Source organism: Pithys albifrons, chromosome 17, assembly GCF_047495875.1.
Source record: "Pithys albifrons albifrons isolate INPA30051 chromosome 17, PitAlb_v1, whole genome shotgun sequence".
In the NCBI taxonomy this organism is placed as follows: Eukaryota; Metazoa; Chordata; class Aves; order Passeriformes; family Thamnophilidae; genus Pithys; species Pithys albifrons.
The window spans coordinates 9,194,395-9,211,495 of NC_092474.1; the positions used below are offsets into that span (position 1 = coordinate 9,194,395).

The 17,101-nt window shown below is 43.2% G+C and overlaps 1 protein-coding gene across 2 annotated transcripts in view; it reads right to left on the reverse strand.

Annotated features, from left to right (window-relative positions):
- Positions 1-1,542: 1,542 nt before the first annotated feature.
- Positions 1,543-17,101, reverse strand: part of PI4KA (phosphatidylinositol 4-kinase alpha) — a 56,807-nt gene continuing 41,248 nt past the window's right edge. For both annotated transcript variants that reach the window (XM_071572335.1, XM_071572334.1), the window contains exons 35-55: positions 16,557-16,664; positions 15,727-15,854; positions 15,527-15,646; positions 14,807-14,886; positions 14,484-14,677; positions 13,662-13,752; positions 12,721-12,888; positions 12,089-12,142; positions 10,754-10,874; positions 10,328-10,457; positions 9,676-9,746; positions 8,748-8,820; positions 8,550-8,620; positions 7,886-7,995; positions 7,169-7,273; positions 6,581-6,706; positions 6,174-6,294; positions 5,362-5,521; positions 4,351-4,440; positions 3,390-3,473; positions 1,543-2,249 (exon numbers count right to left, since the gene is read on the reverse strand). In XM_071572335.1, the coding sequence (XP_071428436.1) occupies positions 2,198-2,249; positions 3,390-3,473; positions 4,351-4,440; positions 5,362-5,521; positions 6,174-6,294; positions 6,581-6,706; positions 7,169-7,273; positions 7,886-7,995; positions 8,550-8,620; positions 8,748-8,820; positions 9,676-9,746; positions 10,328-10,457; positions 10,754-10,874; positions 12,089-12,142; positions 12,721-12,888; positions 13,662-13,752; positions 14,484-14,677; positions 14,807-14,886; positions 15,527-15,646; positions 15,727-15,854; positions 16,557-16,664 (2,257 nt within the window). In that variant the 3' untranslated portion in view covers positions 1,543-2,197. The remainder of the gene's footprint in view (positions 2,250-3,389; positions 3,474-4,350; positions 4,441-5,361; positions 5,522-6,173; positions 6,295-6,580; positions 6,707-7,168; positions 7,274-7,885; positions 7,996-8,549; positions 8,621-8,747; positions 8,821-9,675; positions 9,747-10,327; positions 10,458-10,753; positions 10,875-12,088; positions 12,143-12,720; positions 12,889-13,661; positions 13,753-14,483; positions 14,678-14,806; positions 14,887-15,526; positions 15,647-15,726; positions 15,855-16,556; positions 16,665-17,101) is intronic.

A 17,101-nucleotide genomic window follows, 5' to 3' on the forward strand; every position in this document is an offset into this window, starting at 1 on the left:
GACCCACCACAAAGGCGGAGCCAAAGCACGCTGTCCTCTCCGCTGCTCCCGGAGCTGCGAGCACAGCAGAACTGTTTGCAGGGACCTCCTCAGCCAGCCTGGCTGAAGGTTCCCTTGAGCAGCTCCAGCTTCCCTGGGACATGCTGGGAATTCCCGAAACTCACCCTGGAGAGACTTAAGACCTGACTCAGAGGCGCTCAAACAGGCACAGTACCAATGGGCAGGCGTGGGTGCAGCCGTACCAGTGGCCCACCATCCCCTCACACACACACAGATCACCCCGCACGGCTCGGCTCGGCTCGGCTCGGCGCCACCGCTCAGCTCCCGAGAGGCCCCAGGAGCCCGGCCTGGGCAACAGAGCTCCTGCGCTTCCCCGCGGGGGCACAGAGGCCTCTCGGAGACTGACACTCTCGTATGAAGGACAACACTGAGCTCCTTCAGCTGGGCGCTCCTCACGACAAACCCCGCCGCAGGGCCGGACCCACCTCAAGGCTGGGTGTCCCTCACACCTCCGCCCCCGGCACCCCTCGAGGGCTCTTCGGGGCTACCTCTTCCTCACGCCTCAACACTGAGTACTCCTCGGAGCGGTGTCCCGCGTTCTGCTCAGCCGTCAGGGCTGGGTCGTCCTCGTGACACCTCCGCTCTTCAGCGCTCGAGGTTGCGTTCCCTTCACCCCTCAGCGCCGAGCTCTGCTCAGGGCTGTACCGCGTTCTGTGTCCCCATGGCCCCTCGGGGCTGAGTGTCCCTCACGGCCTAGCCCGCCCAGGGCTGTGTCCTGTCCCCATGGCCCCTCGGGGCCGGGTGTCCCTCATGGCCAAGCCCTGGCCACGGCTGTGCCGTGTACTGTGTCCCCACCGCGGCTCGGGGCCGGGTGTCCCTTATGGCCGCGCCCTGGTCAAGGCTGTGCTGTGTCCCCATGGCCCCTCGGGGCCGGGTGTCCCTCACGGCCGACCCCTGCTCAGGGCTGTGTCCCCATCGCGGCTCGGGGCCGGGTGTCCCTCACGGCCGAGCCCTGCTCAGGGCTGTGTCCCCATGGCCCCTCGGGGCCGGGTGTCCCTCACGGCCCAGCCCGCGCAGGGCGCGCGCCCGCCCCGGTCCCTCAGCCCGCTCCGCCAGGGGGCGCCCCAGGGCGCGGCCGCCCCGTCCTGAGGGCGCGGAGCGGCGCTGAGGGGAACAGCCCTAAAGAAAGGGAAAAAAAACCTAAAAGAGGGGGGGAAACCCTAAAAAGGGGACAGCCCGTGTTCTGAGGAGCCCATTCTACAGTTCCAAGCGTGTAGAAAGGGAAAACAGACCCCCAAGGACCCGTATCCCAGCCCAGGGTAGGGTTCCTTTGTCAGCAACGGGGCAAAGCTTCCCCTCAGTCCTACGGTCCAGCTCCTGCACAAAACATTTATTTTATGAACAAAAAATGTCATCTAAGATGGACAAGCAGCTGAAGAAGAAATCAGACTTCTCCATTAGAAAGAAAAGTCATAATATAATGAACAATAGACAAATGTGTAGAGTCATGTATATAAACCAAAAACAGCACAGGGCAAAAGATTTGCAACAGACACAAAGTCTAAGGTCTTTTATTACATTTTATAGATTAAATATATCTTCAGTAGAGTCTCTCTTTTAAAACACACAAAAGGAAAAAATACATTCTTCATGTACATATGAAATACTGACCACGTAGCTGGGACCACGTACAGTGCAAAGTATGAACACAGATACACAGACATCACCACCTTGGATGATTATCAGGCTTTTTCTACAGTAAAATTGGAACAAGTTAGCATTTCTGTTTCCAAAGAGAAATCCATACCCTTCCCTTCCACGGCATTTGTGGGATTGTGCAGGAAAGGGTTTTATTTACGTTTTCAAGGCCTTATAAAATCCTTGCATTGCATTAAAAATTACCAAACTCCTCAAGCTTTGCCTCTTTCACACATTCATCATCATAGTACAATTTTCACTGTGATTGCAACCCAACTGCAAGAATCCAGGGAAAACCAGAAATACACATAACCTGGTACAGAGGAAGGAATGAATCAGACTGATTGTTGCATTGCCCAGAAAAGATGTACCCACATGTGCACACAAACACACAGAGGATGAAGAGAGCGAGGTGTGACAGCATCTCCTGTTTATTACAAGTCTGGAGCGAGGGCACAGGGTGGCACGTTCCACTTCGGCAGTGACTCTGTAGTGTCTCTCAGTATGGGATGTCATTCTGGTAGTACTGGATCATGTCATATGTCCTGCTCCTAGAGAAGAAAAGCAAAGACAGAAGTTAAGTTTAAAAAAACACTCCACCCATCATCACAGGAACATTAATCAGGATCCCTCAGAAACAAAACATGGGTGAAGGAAATCAGCTGCTAATCAAAATTAGCCCTCCAGCTTTGAAGGCATTATGAAGGCCCAGTTACCTGAACAAAACAAAACATCTGCTCTTGTTTAAAGTAGAAAATGTATAATGAATGAAGCGAGATCATCAGGGCTGCATGGAGACAGGATTATGTGGTAATAAAAGTTATCTTAATTAAGGAGAATGCTAATATTGAAAATGCAAGGGAAATAACAGCACTAAAAGCAACATCTCTGATGAGTGACTGAGCTAACAAATCTCAGCTTGTTAGAGATAACTCAATTCTTTACAGGAAATTCTTTACAGAGAGAGTAATCAGGCATTGGAATGGCCTGCCCAGAGAGGTGGTGGATTCACCATCCCTGGAGGTTTTTAAACTGAGATTGGATGTGGCCATGATCTGGTAAAGGGACTGGAGCTGGACTTGATGATCTTGGAGGTCTTCCAACCCAACTGATTCTATGATTCAATTATCCATGGGCAGAGCTTATTCAGGTCACAGACTAACCACGCCACAAGTTGAGAAGCTCAAGCTTGTGAGAACTAAGCTGGCCCTGGGCATTCACAGAGCAGTGTCACTGCCTTCAAACCTCTCAATATTAACCCAAGATTTTGAGCAGGTGCACCAGCAAGCACTGAAACATCCAGTTCAGTTCTAGCAGGGCTATATCTGAGCCGGAGTGTCATACTGGTCTCGAGCTGACCCCATATGGAACTATATAATAGAGTTTATATTAAACTCTCCAATATATCCCACAAAGTCTTGTTATCTGGGATAACAAAACATGCACTTAACTATTACATTTACTCTTTAGACTAACCAGTCTTGCTATTTGACCAGCCTTGGCTTAAGCCTTCCTTCCCAGTGTAAAAGGGAGGAGATGCAGCACATTCAGAAGCAAAGCTGCTATCCTGTACTATCTAACTATAAACTATTCATAAATGTTTGGTATCTGACTGATAAAACTCTATTTTTCAGCTCTGCTCAAAGCCTGATGACCTTCCTTTAGGGAGAAGACATGGATAGATGTCAAACCTGTTGCTGAGGAAACAATTCTGGATGATCTTGATGATGAAAGCTGCAGCCTCCCGTTCAGTCATGTTGGGGCTGAACCTGTGTCTGTATGCAGAAAATTGGAAAAAACAAGAGAAAATTTGTGAGGTTTCCTTTGAGCACAGTACAAATGTGCCTGTGCACATGCTCAGCCAGGTGTGATTTCACTTGCTGCAAGTACCTGCTTCTTCTGAGACCACCTGGTACAAATTACATAGCATTTTAATTAGAACTTACTGTTCATCTTACAGTGGAGACAGAGGCTGTGAACTTTCATCAGCCTAATGGTAACTCCAGAACAGCCAATCCCTCTTTCTAGGCAGCTGCTGCTTTTAAAATATGTTTGTTCCTAGTACTGCCCTTGTGTTCCAGCCCATCATGGATTTGTGCTGATCTTTAGGAAACTGCAGGAAGTTAAAAAGCAAGAAATGTTGAGCTAGTTCTGCTCACTCTGGAGTTTACTGTGGAGGCATAAACCTGAAGGGCTATTTAAAGTGTCACATTAGAATTTGTATTTGCCTAAGCTGTTGCACATTGTGACCTCACAGTCCCATTCAGCACTGCATTACCTACAGAACAAATTTTAAGATGCTGTTACTCAGACTCTGACACCATCTCAGAGGACATCAGACTCTGCAACACATCAGCTCTCAATTAAAGTAGATCTTTCCTTTACAGTTTTATTTTGCTAGTCCTACAAACTTAAAGATAACCTATGCACTTGCACAGTCACTGAGCAGCTTGAACTTAATTCTACAAAAAGGCCTCTGGAATTCCTACTTTCCAAGATCCTCTATAAACAAAAGTTCCTATTTTCACAACTATAGGATATTTAAGGTATTTGAGTACTATGACACCTACACTCACTGCACAAGCTGTGGCAGCATAAATTCTGTGAGGAACATAAGGAGACACTTTCCAGTTCATACATATGCTGACTTACTTCAGCAGCTTGATTGTCTGCCCTCGGAAGCAGGGCAGCCCTGTATCCAACATCAGGGTAACCAGGGAGACCACGGCATCCATGTAGGGCCTGGAGAAAGAGGGGACAAAAAGGTTACAGCACTCAAACTTCTGCAGCCTTAGCAGGTAAAGCAGGCAAGCTGAGGAGTTCAACAAGCTGGATTACACCTTTTTCTGTAATTAAATCAACACATATAATCCTCTTAACATTTACTGATGAAGCCACACGATTGCTTGCAATCTGTCACCTTAATTAAATTTCACTCCTTTATGTTGGACTACCAGATACTCAGAATGCTGCAACATGAAATCTCAAGGATTATACAAAGCAACACTTTAGGAAACAACATTTCTTTGGTACCAGAAAGGTGAATCAGTGCACCAAAACAGTACAAAAGGCTGAAAACAGCAACACCACAGGAACATATTATCTTTTTATTCCTAATTACTTAATGTAATTCTTTGCTACATCAGCCCAGCTTCCCTTCTCCTTCCTGTCATCCCACTCAGAACATTTATTATCTACCAAGCTATTATTCTACTACTTGGGTGAAACATTTGTGTTGACACAAAACTTTGTCCAGACTGTTCCCCCTCAAGGAACCAAATTGATCTTGACCCCAAGCCAGCCCCTTCTGGGGCTACTAGCTGGAGAAACTTCAATTCTCTAAGACAGTATGAATAATACTTTAAACTCATGATAGAAAGAGCTTTTATTTAGACTGTATTGTACTGTCCTTCTCCCATCCACATGCAACAGTACAATAAAAGCGTGTAACACCATATCTATAAACTGAACACATAAAATTTTCAAATATAACACAAGGACATTAAAAATAGTACAATTATTATGCTGTTTCAAAGTTTGCAAGAGGTACCAGGACAGCCCAACAGGCTCAGACCCCCTACAGACAAAGATTTCTTATTTATCTTCTCATCTGGTTTAGGGCATGCAAGCACTTCCACTTTAGAGCAGTTAAGAACACTTTACCTGACTGCCAGATAGCCTCTGACACACATCTCCATAAACCATTTGAATGGAGTTGCCTCCATTTTTCCTCCCATTATCATCACCATCTCATCACTCAGCTTAATGTCAGGCTCCCAGCGCAGGTTTCCCCCAGGTGAGCTTTCAAACATGAATCCAAAATCTGTGCACAAAAGACAAACTGCCTCATAAACTTGGTTGGTTAACAGCATGCTGTTAAAGCTGACAGAAGAAAGGAGAGGTGGATTTTATGTACTAATACAAATATTTTAACCCCAACTGGAAAAAACCTTTGATGAGTTTAGGAACACCAACAAAGGCATCATCACCATGACGCTGGACTAGATGTAAGAATGGTGATACTGAATAACTCCTTGCTGAAACACCTGTGCAGTTCCAGAAAAGCAAAGATAAAGCAGAGGTTACAGCCTCACACAATTACATAAGTTTACTTGTCAAGTTTAATTTATCCAATACAGTGATGTAAGGACCCCCAAGACACATTTCTGTAACTACACACACATATATACACACACACAGGTATGCATGAGCATGAAAACATGTGTAACCCATACAACCTGTGTACAGACTTCCCTGCAGCTGATTAAACTTTGCAAAGCTAAATTTAAACAGAACCAGCCAACACAAATATACAACACTGAACAGGCATGAAAATGTCTCAAATATGTTTCCCAGCAGTGAAATCAGTATACAGATGGATCTCTAAAGGGAAATGGCTTATTGTCTTTTATCAGCAATACTTAACAGCAGAAGGGAAAGGTAAAGAGTGAAATTCAGATGTGTGCATGACTGACCAATATGAATGATGTGTCCCTTTTTGTCCAGCATGATGTTGCCATTATGCCTGTCTTTAATCTGGAGCAGAAACAGGAGCAGACTATAGGCAGCCATACTGCGGATGAAATTATAGCGAGCCTGTGCAAACAAATCACAACAACAGAGGGAATTTAATAACTCTCCATCAGGGGATGATACAGATGAATGAAGTTTTTAGTTTGAAGAAATGTTCAATTATATGCTCCATATATCTACAGCTGCAATAACTTCTTTAGCTAACTGACTCATAGCTAAAAACGGATTATCAGCATCAGGAACCAAATACAGCATTATGGTAGTCATTATCCAATTATTTGTCATTACTTCCTATACCTAGAACGTTTCTCAGTTGAGATTTTGCTGTGCTTGCCAACTGGTGTTTTACCTTCTGGAATGCAAGGGTAGACTCATCTCCATATTGCCTTGTAAAGTAATCATACATCCCAAAGTCTGTCTGCCTGCCCAGCTGGTCACGGGATGTGCAGTCAGGAATGCACTCAATAACGCCACACTGGAGGGGAAGAGCACAAACAGGTCTGCAGAGCACACTCCCAAAATATATTTTGTTCACAGCTCTTGGCAGCCATACAGGTCCTCTGGGAACTGTGGGGAAGTCTATGGATCCTGGAATACAGAACTTCTAGTTTATTTATAAAAATAAGTATATCCATTATTTTAGGATTTCCATGCAACATAAGATGAGCTCTGTGACTTTCCACTGACTTGCACAATGCAGTCCCAAAAAATCAAACAACAAACATGAATAACCACAAGCGGCAAAATTTCAGAGCCAAAAGCTTTAGAAAAGCAGGAAGCAGGAAAGGCTCTTTTTACTGCTGGTACTTCAAATATTTGGCACAAACAACGTGGGCAGTACTTCCATGCAGTATAGAATTTTCATGCGTGCTGGAAGAAAAAGTCTGTTTAAATCAGGAACTATTTTCTACAGCACTACAGTTAATTGCCCACTTACCCCAGGAGCTGTGGCCACCACTCTGTATGGAAACACAAAAAGATCCAGGCCTACCAGCTGAAAGATGTTCTTGAAGAGATCAATGATTTGCAAAGCTAACATGTCCTGTTATACAAGAGAAAAATCGCACAAGCATTACAGGGGTTATGGATCATAAACTGGATTACAGGAGTGCTCTGAAGGACTCTGAAGTGCACATTAAGCTGCCCCAGCAGGTCTGCAGATGTGTGGGTGTGCATGCACTGTGGCTCTGGGGGAAATCAAAAAGGGAACTGACAAATGTTGCTTTGGTGGGCAGCAAACAACACTGATGATTTAACTGCTGACTTAAGAAGAGCAAACTTCCCATCACCTTTGATAAGAGGGCTACTAATAACCTCAGAGATAATAATCAACACTCCCTCAATCAAAACAATGAAGTTTCAATGTAGAAGATCCCATCCTGGGAACTACTGCTATGTTACCAAGAGTGAATATTGAAGAATTGAAAAACTAACTCTGAAAAAAAAATTGTAAAACATGGTAAACTGTCTTGAAATAATGGCCTGTATTTCCAAACCAGAATTTCTCTAGGGGTATGACACACTTCTCTCCCCCAGTCCACACCTAGTGGAGACTCTGAAAGTGCCAAAGTAAAATATTTCTATACTAAAATAATGTTCTTCTTGCACATTGTCACCTATAAATCTGTCTTCTGCAGTACAAACAGCTTTGTACCTGTCTGCAGTCATCGCCCACTTTAAAGATAGCTGCCTGCCAACAGATTTTCTTGCTGTCCACCTTTTCTTCTGCACTTTCATCGATGGAATCAGAATGACAACGCAGACCTGCAACCAGAGTACAAAGGAAACCAACCACGGACTTTCATGAGTAACTTTTTTATCATGACAAGCTCTCTGCATTCAAACCACAACATTTCTCTGCAGGTGCACTGCAGATATTTCTGCCTTGCAAGGTGAGCTGTCTACTGGAACATCTCAAACTAGAGTTCATGATTTCCTGATAAATGCCTGCACTGCATTAAGCCAGCCAGCTGGAGCAGCCCACAAAATGTATTATGAGAAAAACACTGTCAAACCCTGGCATTTGTTACGGTCTGAAAACCAGGAAAAGGCCATCAATTCCTATTTTAGTCTGAACTAACTGTTAAAATTCAAGATCCCCATATGGCTTGCTTCCTGGCACTTAAAAATGGTTTAAATTTTCAAAATTATCCTCTCTCTTCCTTCCATACACTTTAATTTCTAATCTGAACCATTGCAGATAAAGATCAACACAGAAGTAATTTTACTGGAGCAGTACAGGTCAATAAAAGCAGGCAATGGTAAAGGAATTGCTGACTCTTAATTAGAGTGTCAATGATTAAGATGCAGTTACTAACCTTCTTTTTCAAGCTCACTAACTCCACATCGTTTCACTTTAAATTTGGCCAGATAGGGTGCTTTTGCTGCACTAAATTGTAATAAAAACAAAGAGGATGATGAGTGCAAGTCAGCCAAACAAGAATTTATATAGAAAAATACCTGAATATCATTAATTAACCTTATAAATTAATATGTATATAACAAGAGCATGGTACCTCTGCATGGGAGTTCCTGATTTGTAATCAATGTCCAGAACAATAGCTTCAGGATTGCTGGGCAAGTAACAGCCTGCAAAACAGAGCAGAGACCTGAGAACAAACCCACCAGCTGGTGAGACAGTGCAAGCTGGAGAATAACTGATAGCAGTATCTGTAAGTTCAGTGCATAGTTTTGAACTAAATGTAATGTCAGAGAGGAATTGGAGATTGCAGTCTGTGAGCCATGAAGCGTCAGGACCCTTTGCATTAACGAGCAATTACAGGAAACAAATGAAACCCAGATTTGAGCCAATACTGCAGAGTCTGTGCCACAGCACTGTGCAGAGAGGACTGCTCTGACCACAGCCCTCAGAGGATGTGGCAGCACAGCCCAGGGCACTGGGAAGTCCCTCAGCCACCAACACAAGTGAGACTTGGGAGACAGAGAACAGGAAAACCTTTCACCAAACTCCCTTCTAAAGAGAACACTCAGACTGGGAAAACAAGTTCAATATTTGAAAGCACCTTCAGATAACGACATTTTATGGCAATGGGAGAAGGGGGAGAATGAAAGAAACTGAACATGTTTTATTCTTGAGGTAGCAAAACTTCTCAAAAATGTCTCGTCTTCTAAAAAAAGAAGGTGGTATAAAAAAAACGTTTATTTACCCTTTCTTTTCAGACCTCTATTTCTACTTTTATCCATGATGTGCATTACCTAACTTGCTTTGGGGCAAGTTTTCATGCACCATATTGAAATTCTTGGATGAGTAAAAATATTCCATTTTTTTCTACACAGAAACAACCAAACTACAACAGAAGAACAGCCCCCAGCACCAAAACTGAGAGCTGCCATTTGCTGAGGTGTCAAGATTTGCTTGCAGAAATACAGTACTCATGTTGAATGCAAACCCCCACAATTTTACACGAGTAAATTGCTTCTTACCAGGTTGCACTTTCACCTCAGACAGAGCACTCAAACAAGCTTTTTTCCTTTCATCTCCTTTGGGGAATGGCCTAGAAAGATGAATGATCTTTTATTTATCTGCATATTATATAGTACTCTATGTAATCCCCTCAGATTTGTTACAAACTTCCACAAACTTCACTAAAAACGGTCCTTCCTGTAATGCCAAAGATCTCTTACTGCCCCACTTTAGAGAACTCAGAGGCTCAATCCCTGACCAGAACATTTTCTATCTTAATGAAGGTTACAGTCTTTGCTTTGTAGATTTAACACTGACCTGACACACAGGTTCTTGACAAACCCAAACAGCATAACAGATGGGAATGAAATACATGGAGGTTCTTCCTTGTACAGATATTTGAGCACAATTGTACCTTTGTAAGCACTGCTACAGTTATGCCAACAAAACTTTCCCTTGTGGAACTTACTCCAGAATAAGAAGGCTGGTAAGTATTAGTTATGCTCTAGTTTTAAGCAGTACAGGAGATTACTGAGGCAGCAACATACCATTTAATTAAATCATCACAGATTTTTTTTCCTGAAAACACTATCTCAGTACCCTTCAAAGCCTCTTAATTAGGACAGTGGTAATGAACCCCAAAAGAGCACAACTTCTGAAGTAAACACTTACTTGATAATGGCTGAAACATTGGTGATTTTATTGAAGAAATCAAATTCCCGCTGGTAGAACTCCTTGGCTGGGCCAGACAATGAGCCTGTTATCTCCTCCACCAGCTGCTCCAGAAGTTCCCCAATGTCAGCTGCATGTGAGAAAAGGAAGAATCTGCATCAGAAGCTTATTTCAGAAAGCAAAATGTTATGTGTGGTGGAAATAAACACCTTTGGACAGTGTTCCCAAAAAGGTACTGATGTAAACAGCCCTGGGTCTCCTTTGAGACTCTGTCAGGCACTGGTGTAGAACAGGCCCTACCTCTATCCATGAGAGAGAACTTCCAGCTAAAAGGGCTTTGCCAGCCAAGAAAGAAGCAGGAAGGAGATCGAGTCTGAACTATGACAAGGAAAGCAGTCAAGTCAGATAATATTTTCAAGCACTCACGATCTTTTTGATGTCCTTCTTCATCCAGGTAGATGTTAGTTTTCATGTTCCAGATGAACTGGTGAGCCAGGAGCTGGGATTTGGCAGCTGCCCACAGGATGTATTCTCTAACGTAGCCCATCTGCAACCACATCCAGCCCAGTGAGGACCAAAGGTCATCACAACTCAAGCAGACTCGACATTACTACTTCTAACAGCTATTCTTCAAACCCAGAAGTAAGAAATGGACAGAAAAATGACCTTTGCACTCTTATTCAAGACCTCTGAATAATGACAGTGTATTTTATAAGGTAAGTGAACTGACCTAAACTGTTTTCAGCTTTATTATTGACCTATTCTGTTACTGTAACCAACCTCCTTCCCACCTCTATGCCATTTTCTATCTGTTCTATTTGGATTTCCAACCTCTGAGCTTAGGCCAAAGCACAGCACAAAGCAGAGTGTAACAGAGACACTGCTCTTGTCTGGCATCACTACAAGCTCCTGGAACACCAGAAACCTACACAGTGTCACAGGGACTGCACAGTTTGGTGGAGGAAACTGTATGTGCTGTGAAAGTTCAATATAAGAACAAACTTAAAAGAAGTTGAAGGGTACAAGTGAATCCTATTCCTTCCAGCAGCTGCATTGCCTTTCCTCTACTTTCAGCTACTTTTGAGGTCTGTAAAGGTTTCCATGTTCTGCTGGTATTAACAGACAGATGTCTGATGTTCATGCTCTGCAGTGCAGAGGACACTCAGCTATGCCAAGTTCTCAAAGAATAACCATGAACAGTCAAGTACACCCTGAGCTGGGGGTGCCCTCACCTGAAATAATGCACTGACCAGAGTCCACATGCCTTGCTGGCAGACAATGAACTCACATTAATGACCTCTGAACGTGGTCATCAAGCTTTACTTCTGTGCTCTGTAAGATGAAGCTAAGGTCTGATTTCAGACATGTGATGGAGCACAAGGCACCCCTAGATGTCTTCTCTGGTTAACTCCACAGCAAAATTTTTAAGGATAAAGATTTAATTTCATTACTGGTTGTCTCATGCAGACCTTCAAAAGCTGTTTTTAGACAGAGTCCTCACCTGGGGCTTCCCATAACAAAATCTCTTTCCTGAAAGATAAGCTACATAACCTCTAGTTTCTCAGGTTTACTTGTCCATAAAAGAGCTGTATCCAAAGCAAGCCAGCCTGTAGACACAATAAATTTCCTTCTATATATTAGATACAGAATAATAATAAGCAGCATTAGTGTAAGCTTAATTTTTGTCTTATTTGCTGCTTTAAGTCTAAAAGCTGCCTTAACAATCTGTTTTGTTCATATGCAGCTGTCTCATTTCCTCACCTTGTCATACCGAAGTGCCTGCACAATCTGTGGAATGTAGAATAAAATGGCATCCTGAAAGAAAAGAGATGGCAGGGTTTTATTGTTTTGTTTTAGTAGGTGGAAGGGAAGATGGGTCACACTGCACAAAGAAAAGCTCCCTTCAGTCAGGTGATTAGCAAAATACCACGGCCTCTTTATTTTAAACTATATATAGGCCATCTCCTCAAATCAAGGTATTATTCTATCCAGTTACTCCCTTCAAAAGTATCATTAATAATCATATGCTTCACAGTCCTAATACAAGTCTTTCAGCTGCTTTATAAAAAACACCTTTACAACGAGAGGAGATTCAAAAGGAACAATCTGAGGAGGGCAGTCTGAAGAATTCAGCTTAGTGTGATTTACAACAAAAAAATTGGAAGCGCACAAGTCAGTATCACGTGGGACAGTCAACCCCAATTCCTCATCCCACTCTGTGCACACTCTGCAGCTGCTGTGCCCACTGAGCACACGCCCCCCCATGGCACTGAGTGAGGCCTGTGGCCACAGTGACAGGGCACAGCCTCTCCATGGCACTGAGTGAGGCCTGTGGCCACAGTGACAGGGCACAGCCCCCCCTGGGGCGTTCAGCTCCTTGGGACTGGTCTTACCGGAGGGAAGGATCGCAGCACTTTAACCCCGTACTGAGCTGTCAGAGGGTGAGGTGGGTACATGCTCGAAAAGTAGGAGAGGGCAGTTGGTGGATCTGTTGGTGCCCAGCACAGAACATGGCTGAGCTCAGGTGCATCAGCATCAATCGTATGCCAGGTAACCAGGTACTGCAAAAGCAGGTCAGGCATGTTAGTTCACAGCACTCACTGATGTCTGAGTCCTGCACATCAGACAGTAACCTACCACACACCTTCCACTAGCAGGGAAGTGACATGGTGCATTTCCTTTTACAGAATCAACAGCTACTTTATCTAAAGTACTTTCTCCACAGAACCCTCACTGCTGGAACCTCCTCAACTCTCAGAACACCAGATGAGGTCAGTGAAGTCAAGTTACTAAAAGCACAGTCTAGATCTTGTGCTAGATCATTGTAGTATGGGGAGAAAGAAGAAAGAATCAGCCTTTCTGAAAAAGTCAAGGAAAGTTCAGTTTTCCTGTCCTTATTTTACAGGTGAGGTACAGAAGGCAGCTCTGACTGTCCTTCACATGACTTGAGTGCTTCATTGCAGGTCAGCCAGATGAGTCTCCTCCATTGCACCAGGTTTGCCCTCTCGACACACAGAACAAGTTAAGCTTGAAATGTCAGCAGCAGCACTCACTTGTTATGCAAAAGGACAGAAATGGTGGCTGTACTGAAGTGACGAGTTTTGAGACCTTTTGTGTTGGTGAGAAGGTACCATTAGCTCACCAGCTACCTACTCCTGCTGCTGAAGTTCTGGCCTCAGCACCCTATTTCCACAGCTGATCTGTCATTCTCTCCTACAGAGCTGTGGTTACCACTAGAACACACACAGTGTTAAGTCAAGGCTGTATCTTCCAACATATCTGAATGCAAAGGGCCTACTTGGGGCCCTGTAACAGGGTAAATATTCACAAGTACCTTTATGGCTTCAGGAACGTCACTGACAGCTCCCGGGTCCAACCGAACCAGCCGGGTCACTTCTGTTCCAATAGCCTCAGTGTTCTTAAATCTAAGTATAGCCAGGAATGCAACAACATTATTAGAAAATTTTGATGGCCTCTTCCATTTATGTGAAGATGAGGACAGCAAAAGGCAGAAAATTATATGCTTAATAAACAAATAGTCCAACTATGAAATAATGCACACTGAGGGACCGACGTGCTGTCAAAACAGGATTCTGAAACAACTGGTCCTCATCCAAAGCTTTTGCACAAACCAGCAGTATTTCAACCCACTTCACTACTGGATTCCTGGCTCAAATATTCTGTCTTGGATACTAAAAAAAACAGTGGGCAGAACCCTACTTGGCAAAACTATCACTGTTGTAAGGGGGAAGGAATTTCCTTTCCCTTCCAGAGCCAACTATGCTAGTTCTCCTATGATACTACAGTGAAAGCCAATATATAGCTACAACACTGCATTCCAAGATACTTCTAGCACTGTTTAAATGCTATGCTTGCTAATGGGCAGAGTGCTATTAAAAACCAAACCTGATTTCTTCTGAACCAAACACCATCTAAGTGTTGGCAAAGAGTGGGTGGTAGGAAAGGAAGTTGGACTTCATTAGTGACTGAGCTAAATGAGTCTATTAAGTAATCTATTTCTTTTCAGAGGTCTCAACCAGCTGTGACAGTATGCAAGGGGCTGTAAACAGAAGTGCCATCAGTACTAACTGCAAGTACTCACTCAACTTCTAAGGTAGCAGTAATTGCATTAGTTGTTTCTTTTGAGATATCTCACCTGGTAGGCAGCTGTACAGCAAGATGAGGAGAAATGCTCCAAGCCAGATTCACATTATCCTTCCACTGCTTCTCACTAAGACTGATATATTTAGATCTCCAGTTTGCTACACTGCTCTCTCCAGTTTGATCCAACTCCAGCTCGGGTGAAGACAGTGGATTGTACCATGTGATTAAGCGTTCAATCTCAGTAGCCTGAGGGAAACAGGAAAAACCCTAAAAATGTGTCTTCTGGAAGAAGAAAAACACTCAATTTCGTACTTTAGTTTATGTATCCTGTAACAACAACATGGCCATGCAGTTCCCCACCCTTCTCACACTCACCAGCAAGGAGAGCAGTAACGTTCTTCTCTTCATGTAGTACTTGTGCAGCTGTGTACCCCTGTTAGTCTTCTTAGACATTCCTTGAGAAAAGGATAAAAAAGTTTCGGTGGCTTTGTTCAGTGTGTTAAATGTTGCTTCCAAACTGTTCTCACCTGGCAACACTAGCACAGAACTGAATAACCAGCCTGTAATTTAGACGACAGTGCCTACAGAAAAGTCAGCACTGTAGCTACTGTAGAGCTACTGTACAGCTCTTCTCTCAATATATGGAGTACAGGAGGCTAACAATTTAGCCAGTAGTCCTTTCACTTTAGAAACACAACAGTCTACTAAAAGGAAAGATCATGTAGTTTTACAACTGAGTAGAAACACAGCCCACAATCTAATGTCACTGTGCTGTACCCAAAACCACCGGGGGAATGTTTCCACACAGCAAGAAATTTCCTTACAGGATTTCAGTACATCTTGATCTCCTGTCTTATTTGACCTGCACTACAGAACTGAACATTCTAACCAAAAACTCAGGTGGTTTCAGAACTCTGCTGCTTGCTACCAGTGAGACTTTTCCTACCTCCTTTACCAGCCTGGCACTGGTAATCAAACACACTGCCAGAGAAACATGATGCCATGTTACACACTGACTTTAAACAACACCTGACACAAATTGTGCTGTAAAATTGGCTGCAATGAACTGGTTATACCAAAAAAAAAAAGAGATACCTGATTTTTTAGATATAGTTGACATGCCACTGGACAAAGGGTAAGTATTTATCCATCCCTGTGTAGCCTGTTGCCGAGACCCAACATTGATATCCAGGTTGCTCCTGGTGTCTTGATTATCTAAGAACAGAGCACAGATCAGATGCAGAACCCAATCAAGGAGACAAGAGGCTTTTGAAACAGCACATAAAGGAACTCACCAGGTGGCACAAGCTGGCTGGCAGTCAGATACTTCTTGTCTGAGAACATCGCTGTCCAAAACTTGATCAGGATGCTGATGTCCTCACGAAGCCTCTTCTCCCCTTGTGTAGGGAACTTTGAAGGACAACTTGAAGAAATTTCACAAATAATGGGATGTTCAGTACATGGAAAAAAATAGCCAAAAATTCTCACAAATCTAATGAAGCTGTATTTTTTATTCTGACCAAAATCTACAAGGATGACCCCACACATCACTATGTTTAATCCTCATGGCTTTATTATGTCTGACTGAAGAGTACAAACTTCCAGTTATGACTGAAAATTAAGGCAGCAGTCTGACAGCATCCTGGATTCATTTGAGAGCTAATACTAGGACTGACTGACCTCCTCACATTCAGACAATTCCTACCAATTAAATTATCTTCTGTTGTGCTGGTGTCAAAGGTTGAAATGATCAGATTCATTGTGGGTGTATTTTCAAAACAGTGAAACTGCATTTCAGCCACACACACTCTAACAGTAATTCTTTAAATCTTACAAATCTAGATATGGTTTTGAGCATCAAATAAACTCCAAAATAAAGGGCAAAAAAAGAACAGAAACATTCCTGAAGCTACTGCTTTTAAAACCTCATGTAAAACCTAAAGCTAATATCTAAGCTTCTTTGAGATAGTTTATGAACTATGAAAAAGCACGAGAAAAGTTTCTGTTAAAATGGGCAAAAAAGGAAAGGAAGAAGTTGAGTCACTAGAAGAGAACGAAAGCTGAAATGAAGGTTCTGGAAAAACACAAGCACATTTTCAGTGAGCAGTTGCAAATAAAAACGTACCTGAAATAATCAAAGGCAGTTGAATAAATCTTTTCTCTCAAAACATTTCGAATGGTTGCATTTGGAACCACATCAGCATGGAGCAAAGACAAACCCAGAGTCAGCAACCTAACGAGCACAACAGAACGAAAATTTTGGCATTCCCAAAATGGTGACCAGTGTAACACTGTGCAAACCATGGTCACAGCTGTAACTGCAGCCTGAAAAGTGTCTGTTCCAGAGCTCTTGGCAAACTGTTGACATTATCATCAGTGTGTTCCTAAAGCTGTGACTGCTGAACCATAGAAAGTGAAAGCCATCAAGTCACAGAAAGTGGAAACAACTGATGGAGGAAAATCATCTACAGCTGATAGACTCACTAGCTCCATGATGTGGGCAATTCACCACACAAAATTATCCCATGAAGTTTCCTGAACCACCAAATAATTACTTTCAAGCTAAAGTTAGCTAATTCTGCTTTGGAAACAGAGCTTAGACACCACATCACTGCAGACTTTTAGAGCAATTTTCATCACTTGAAGCCAAGGATATATTGTACACTTAGT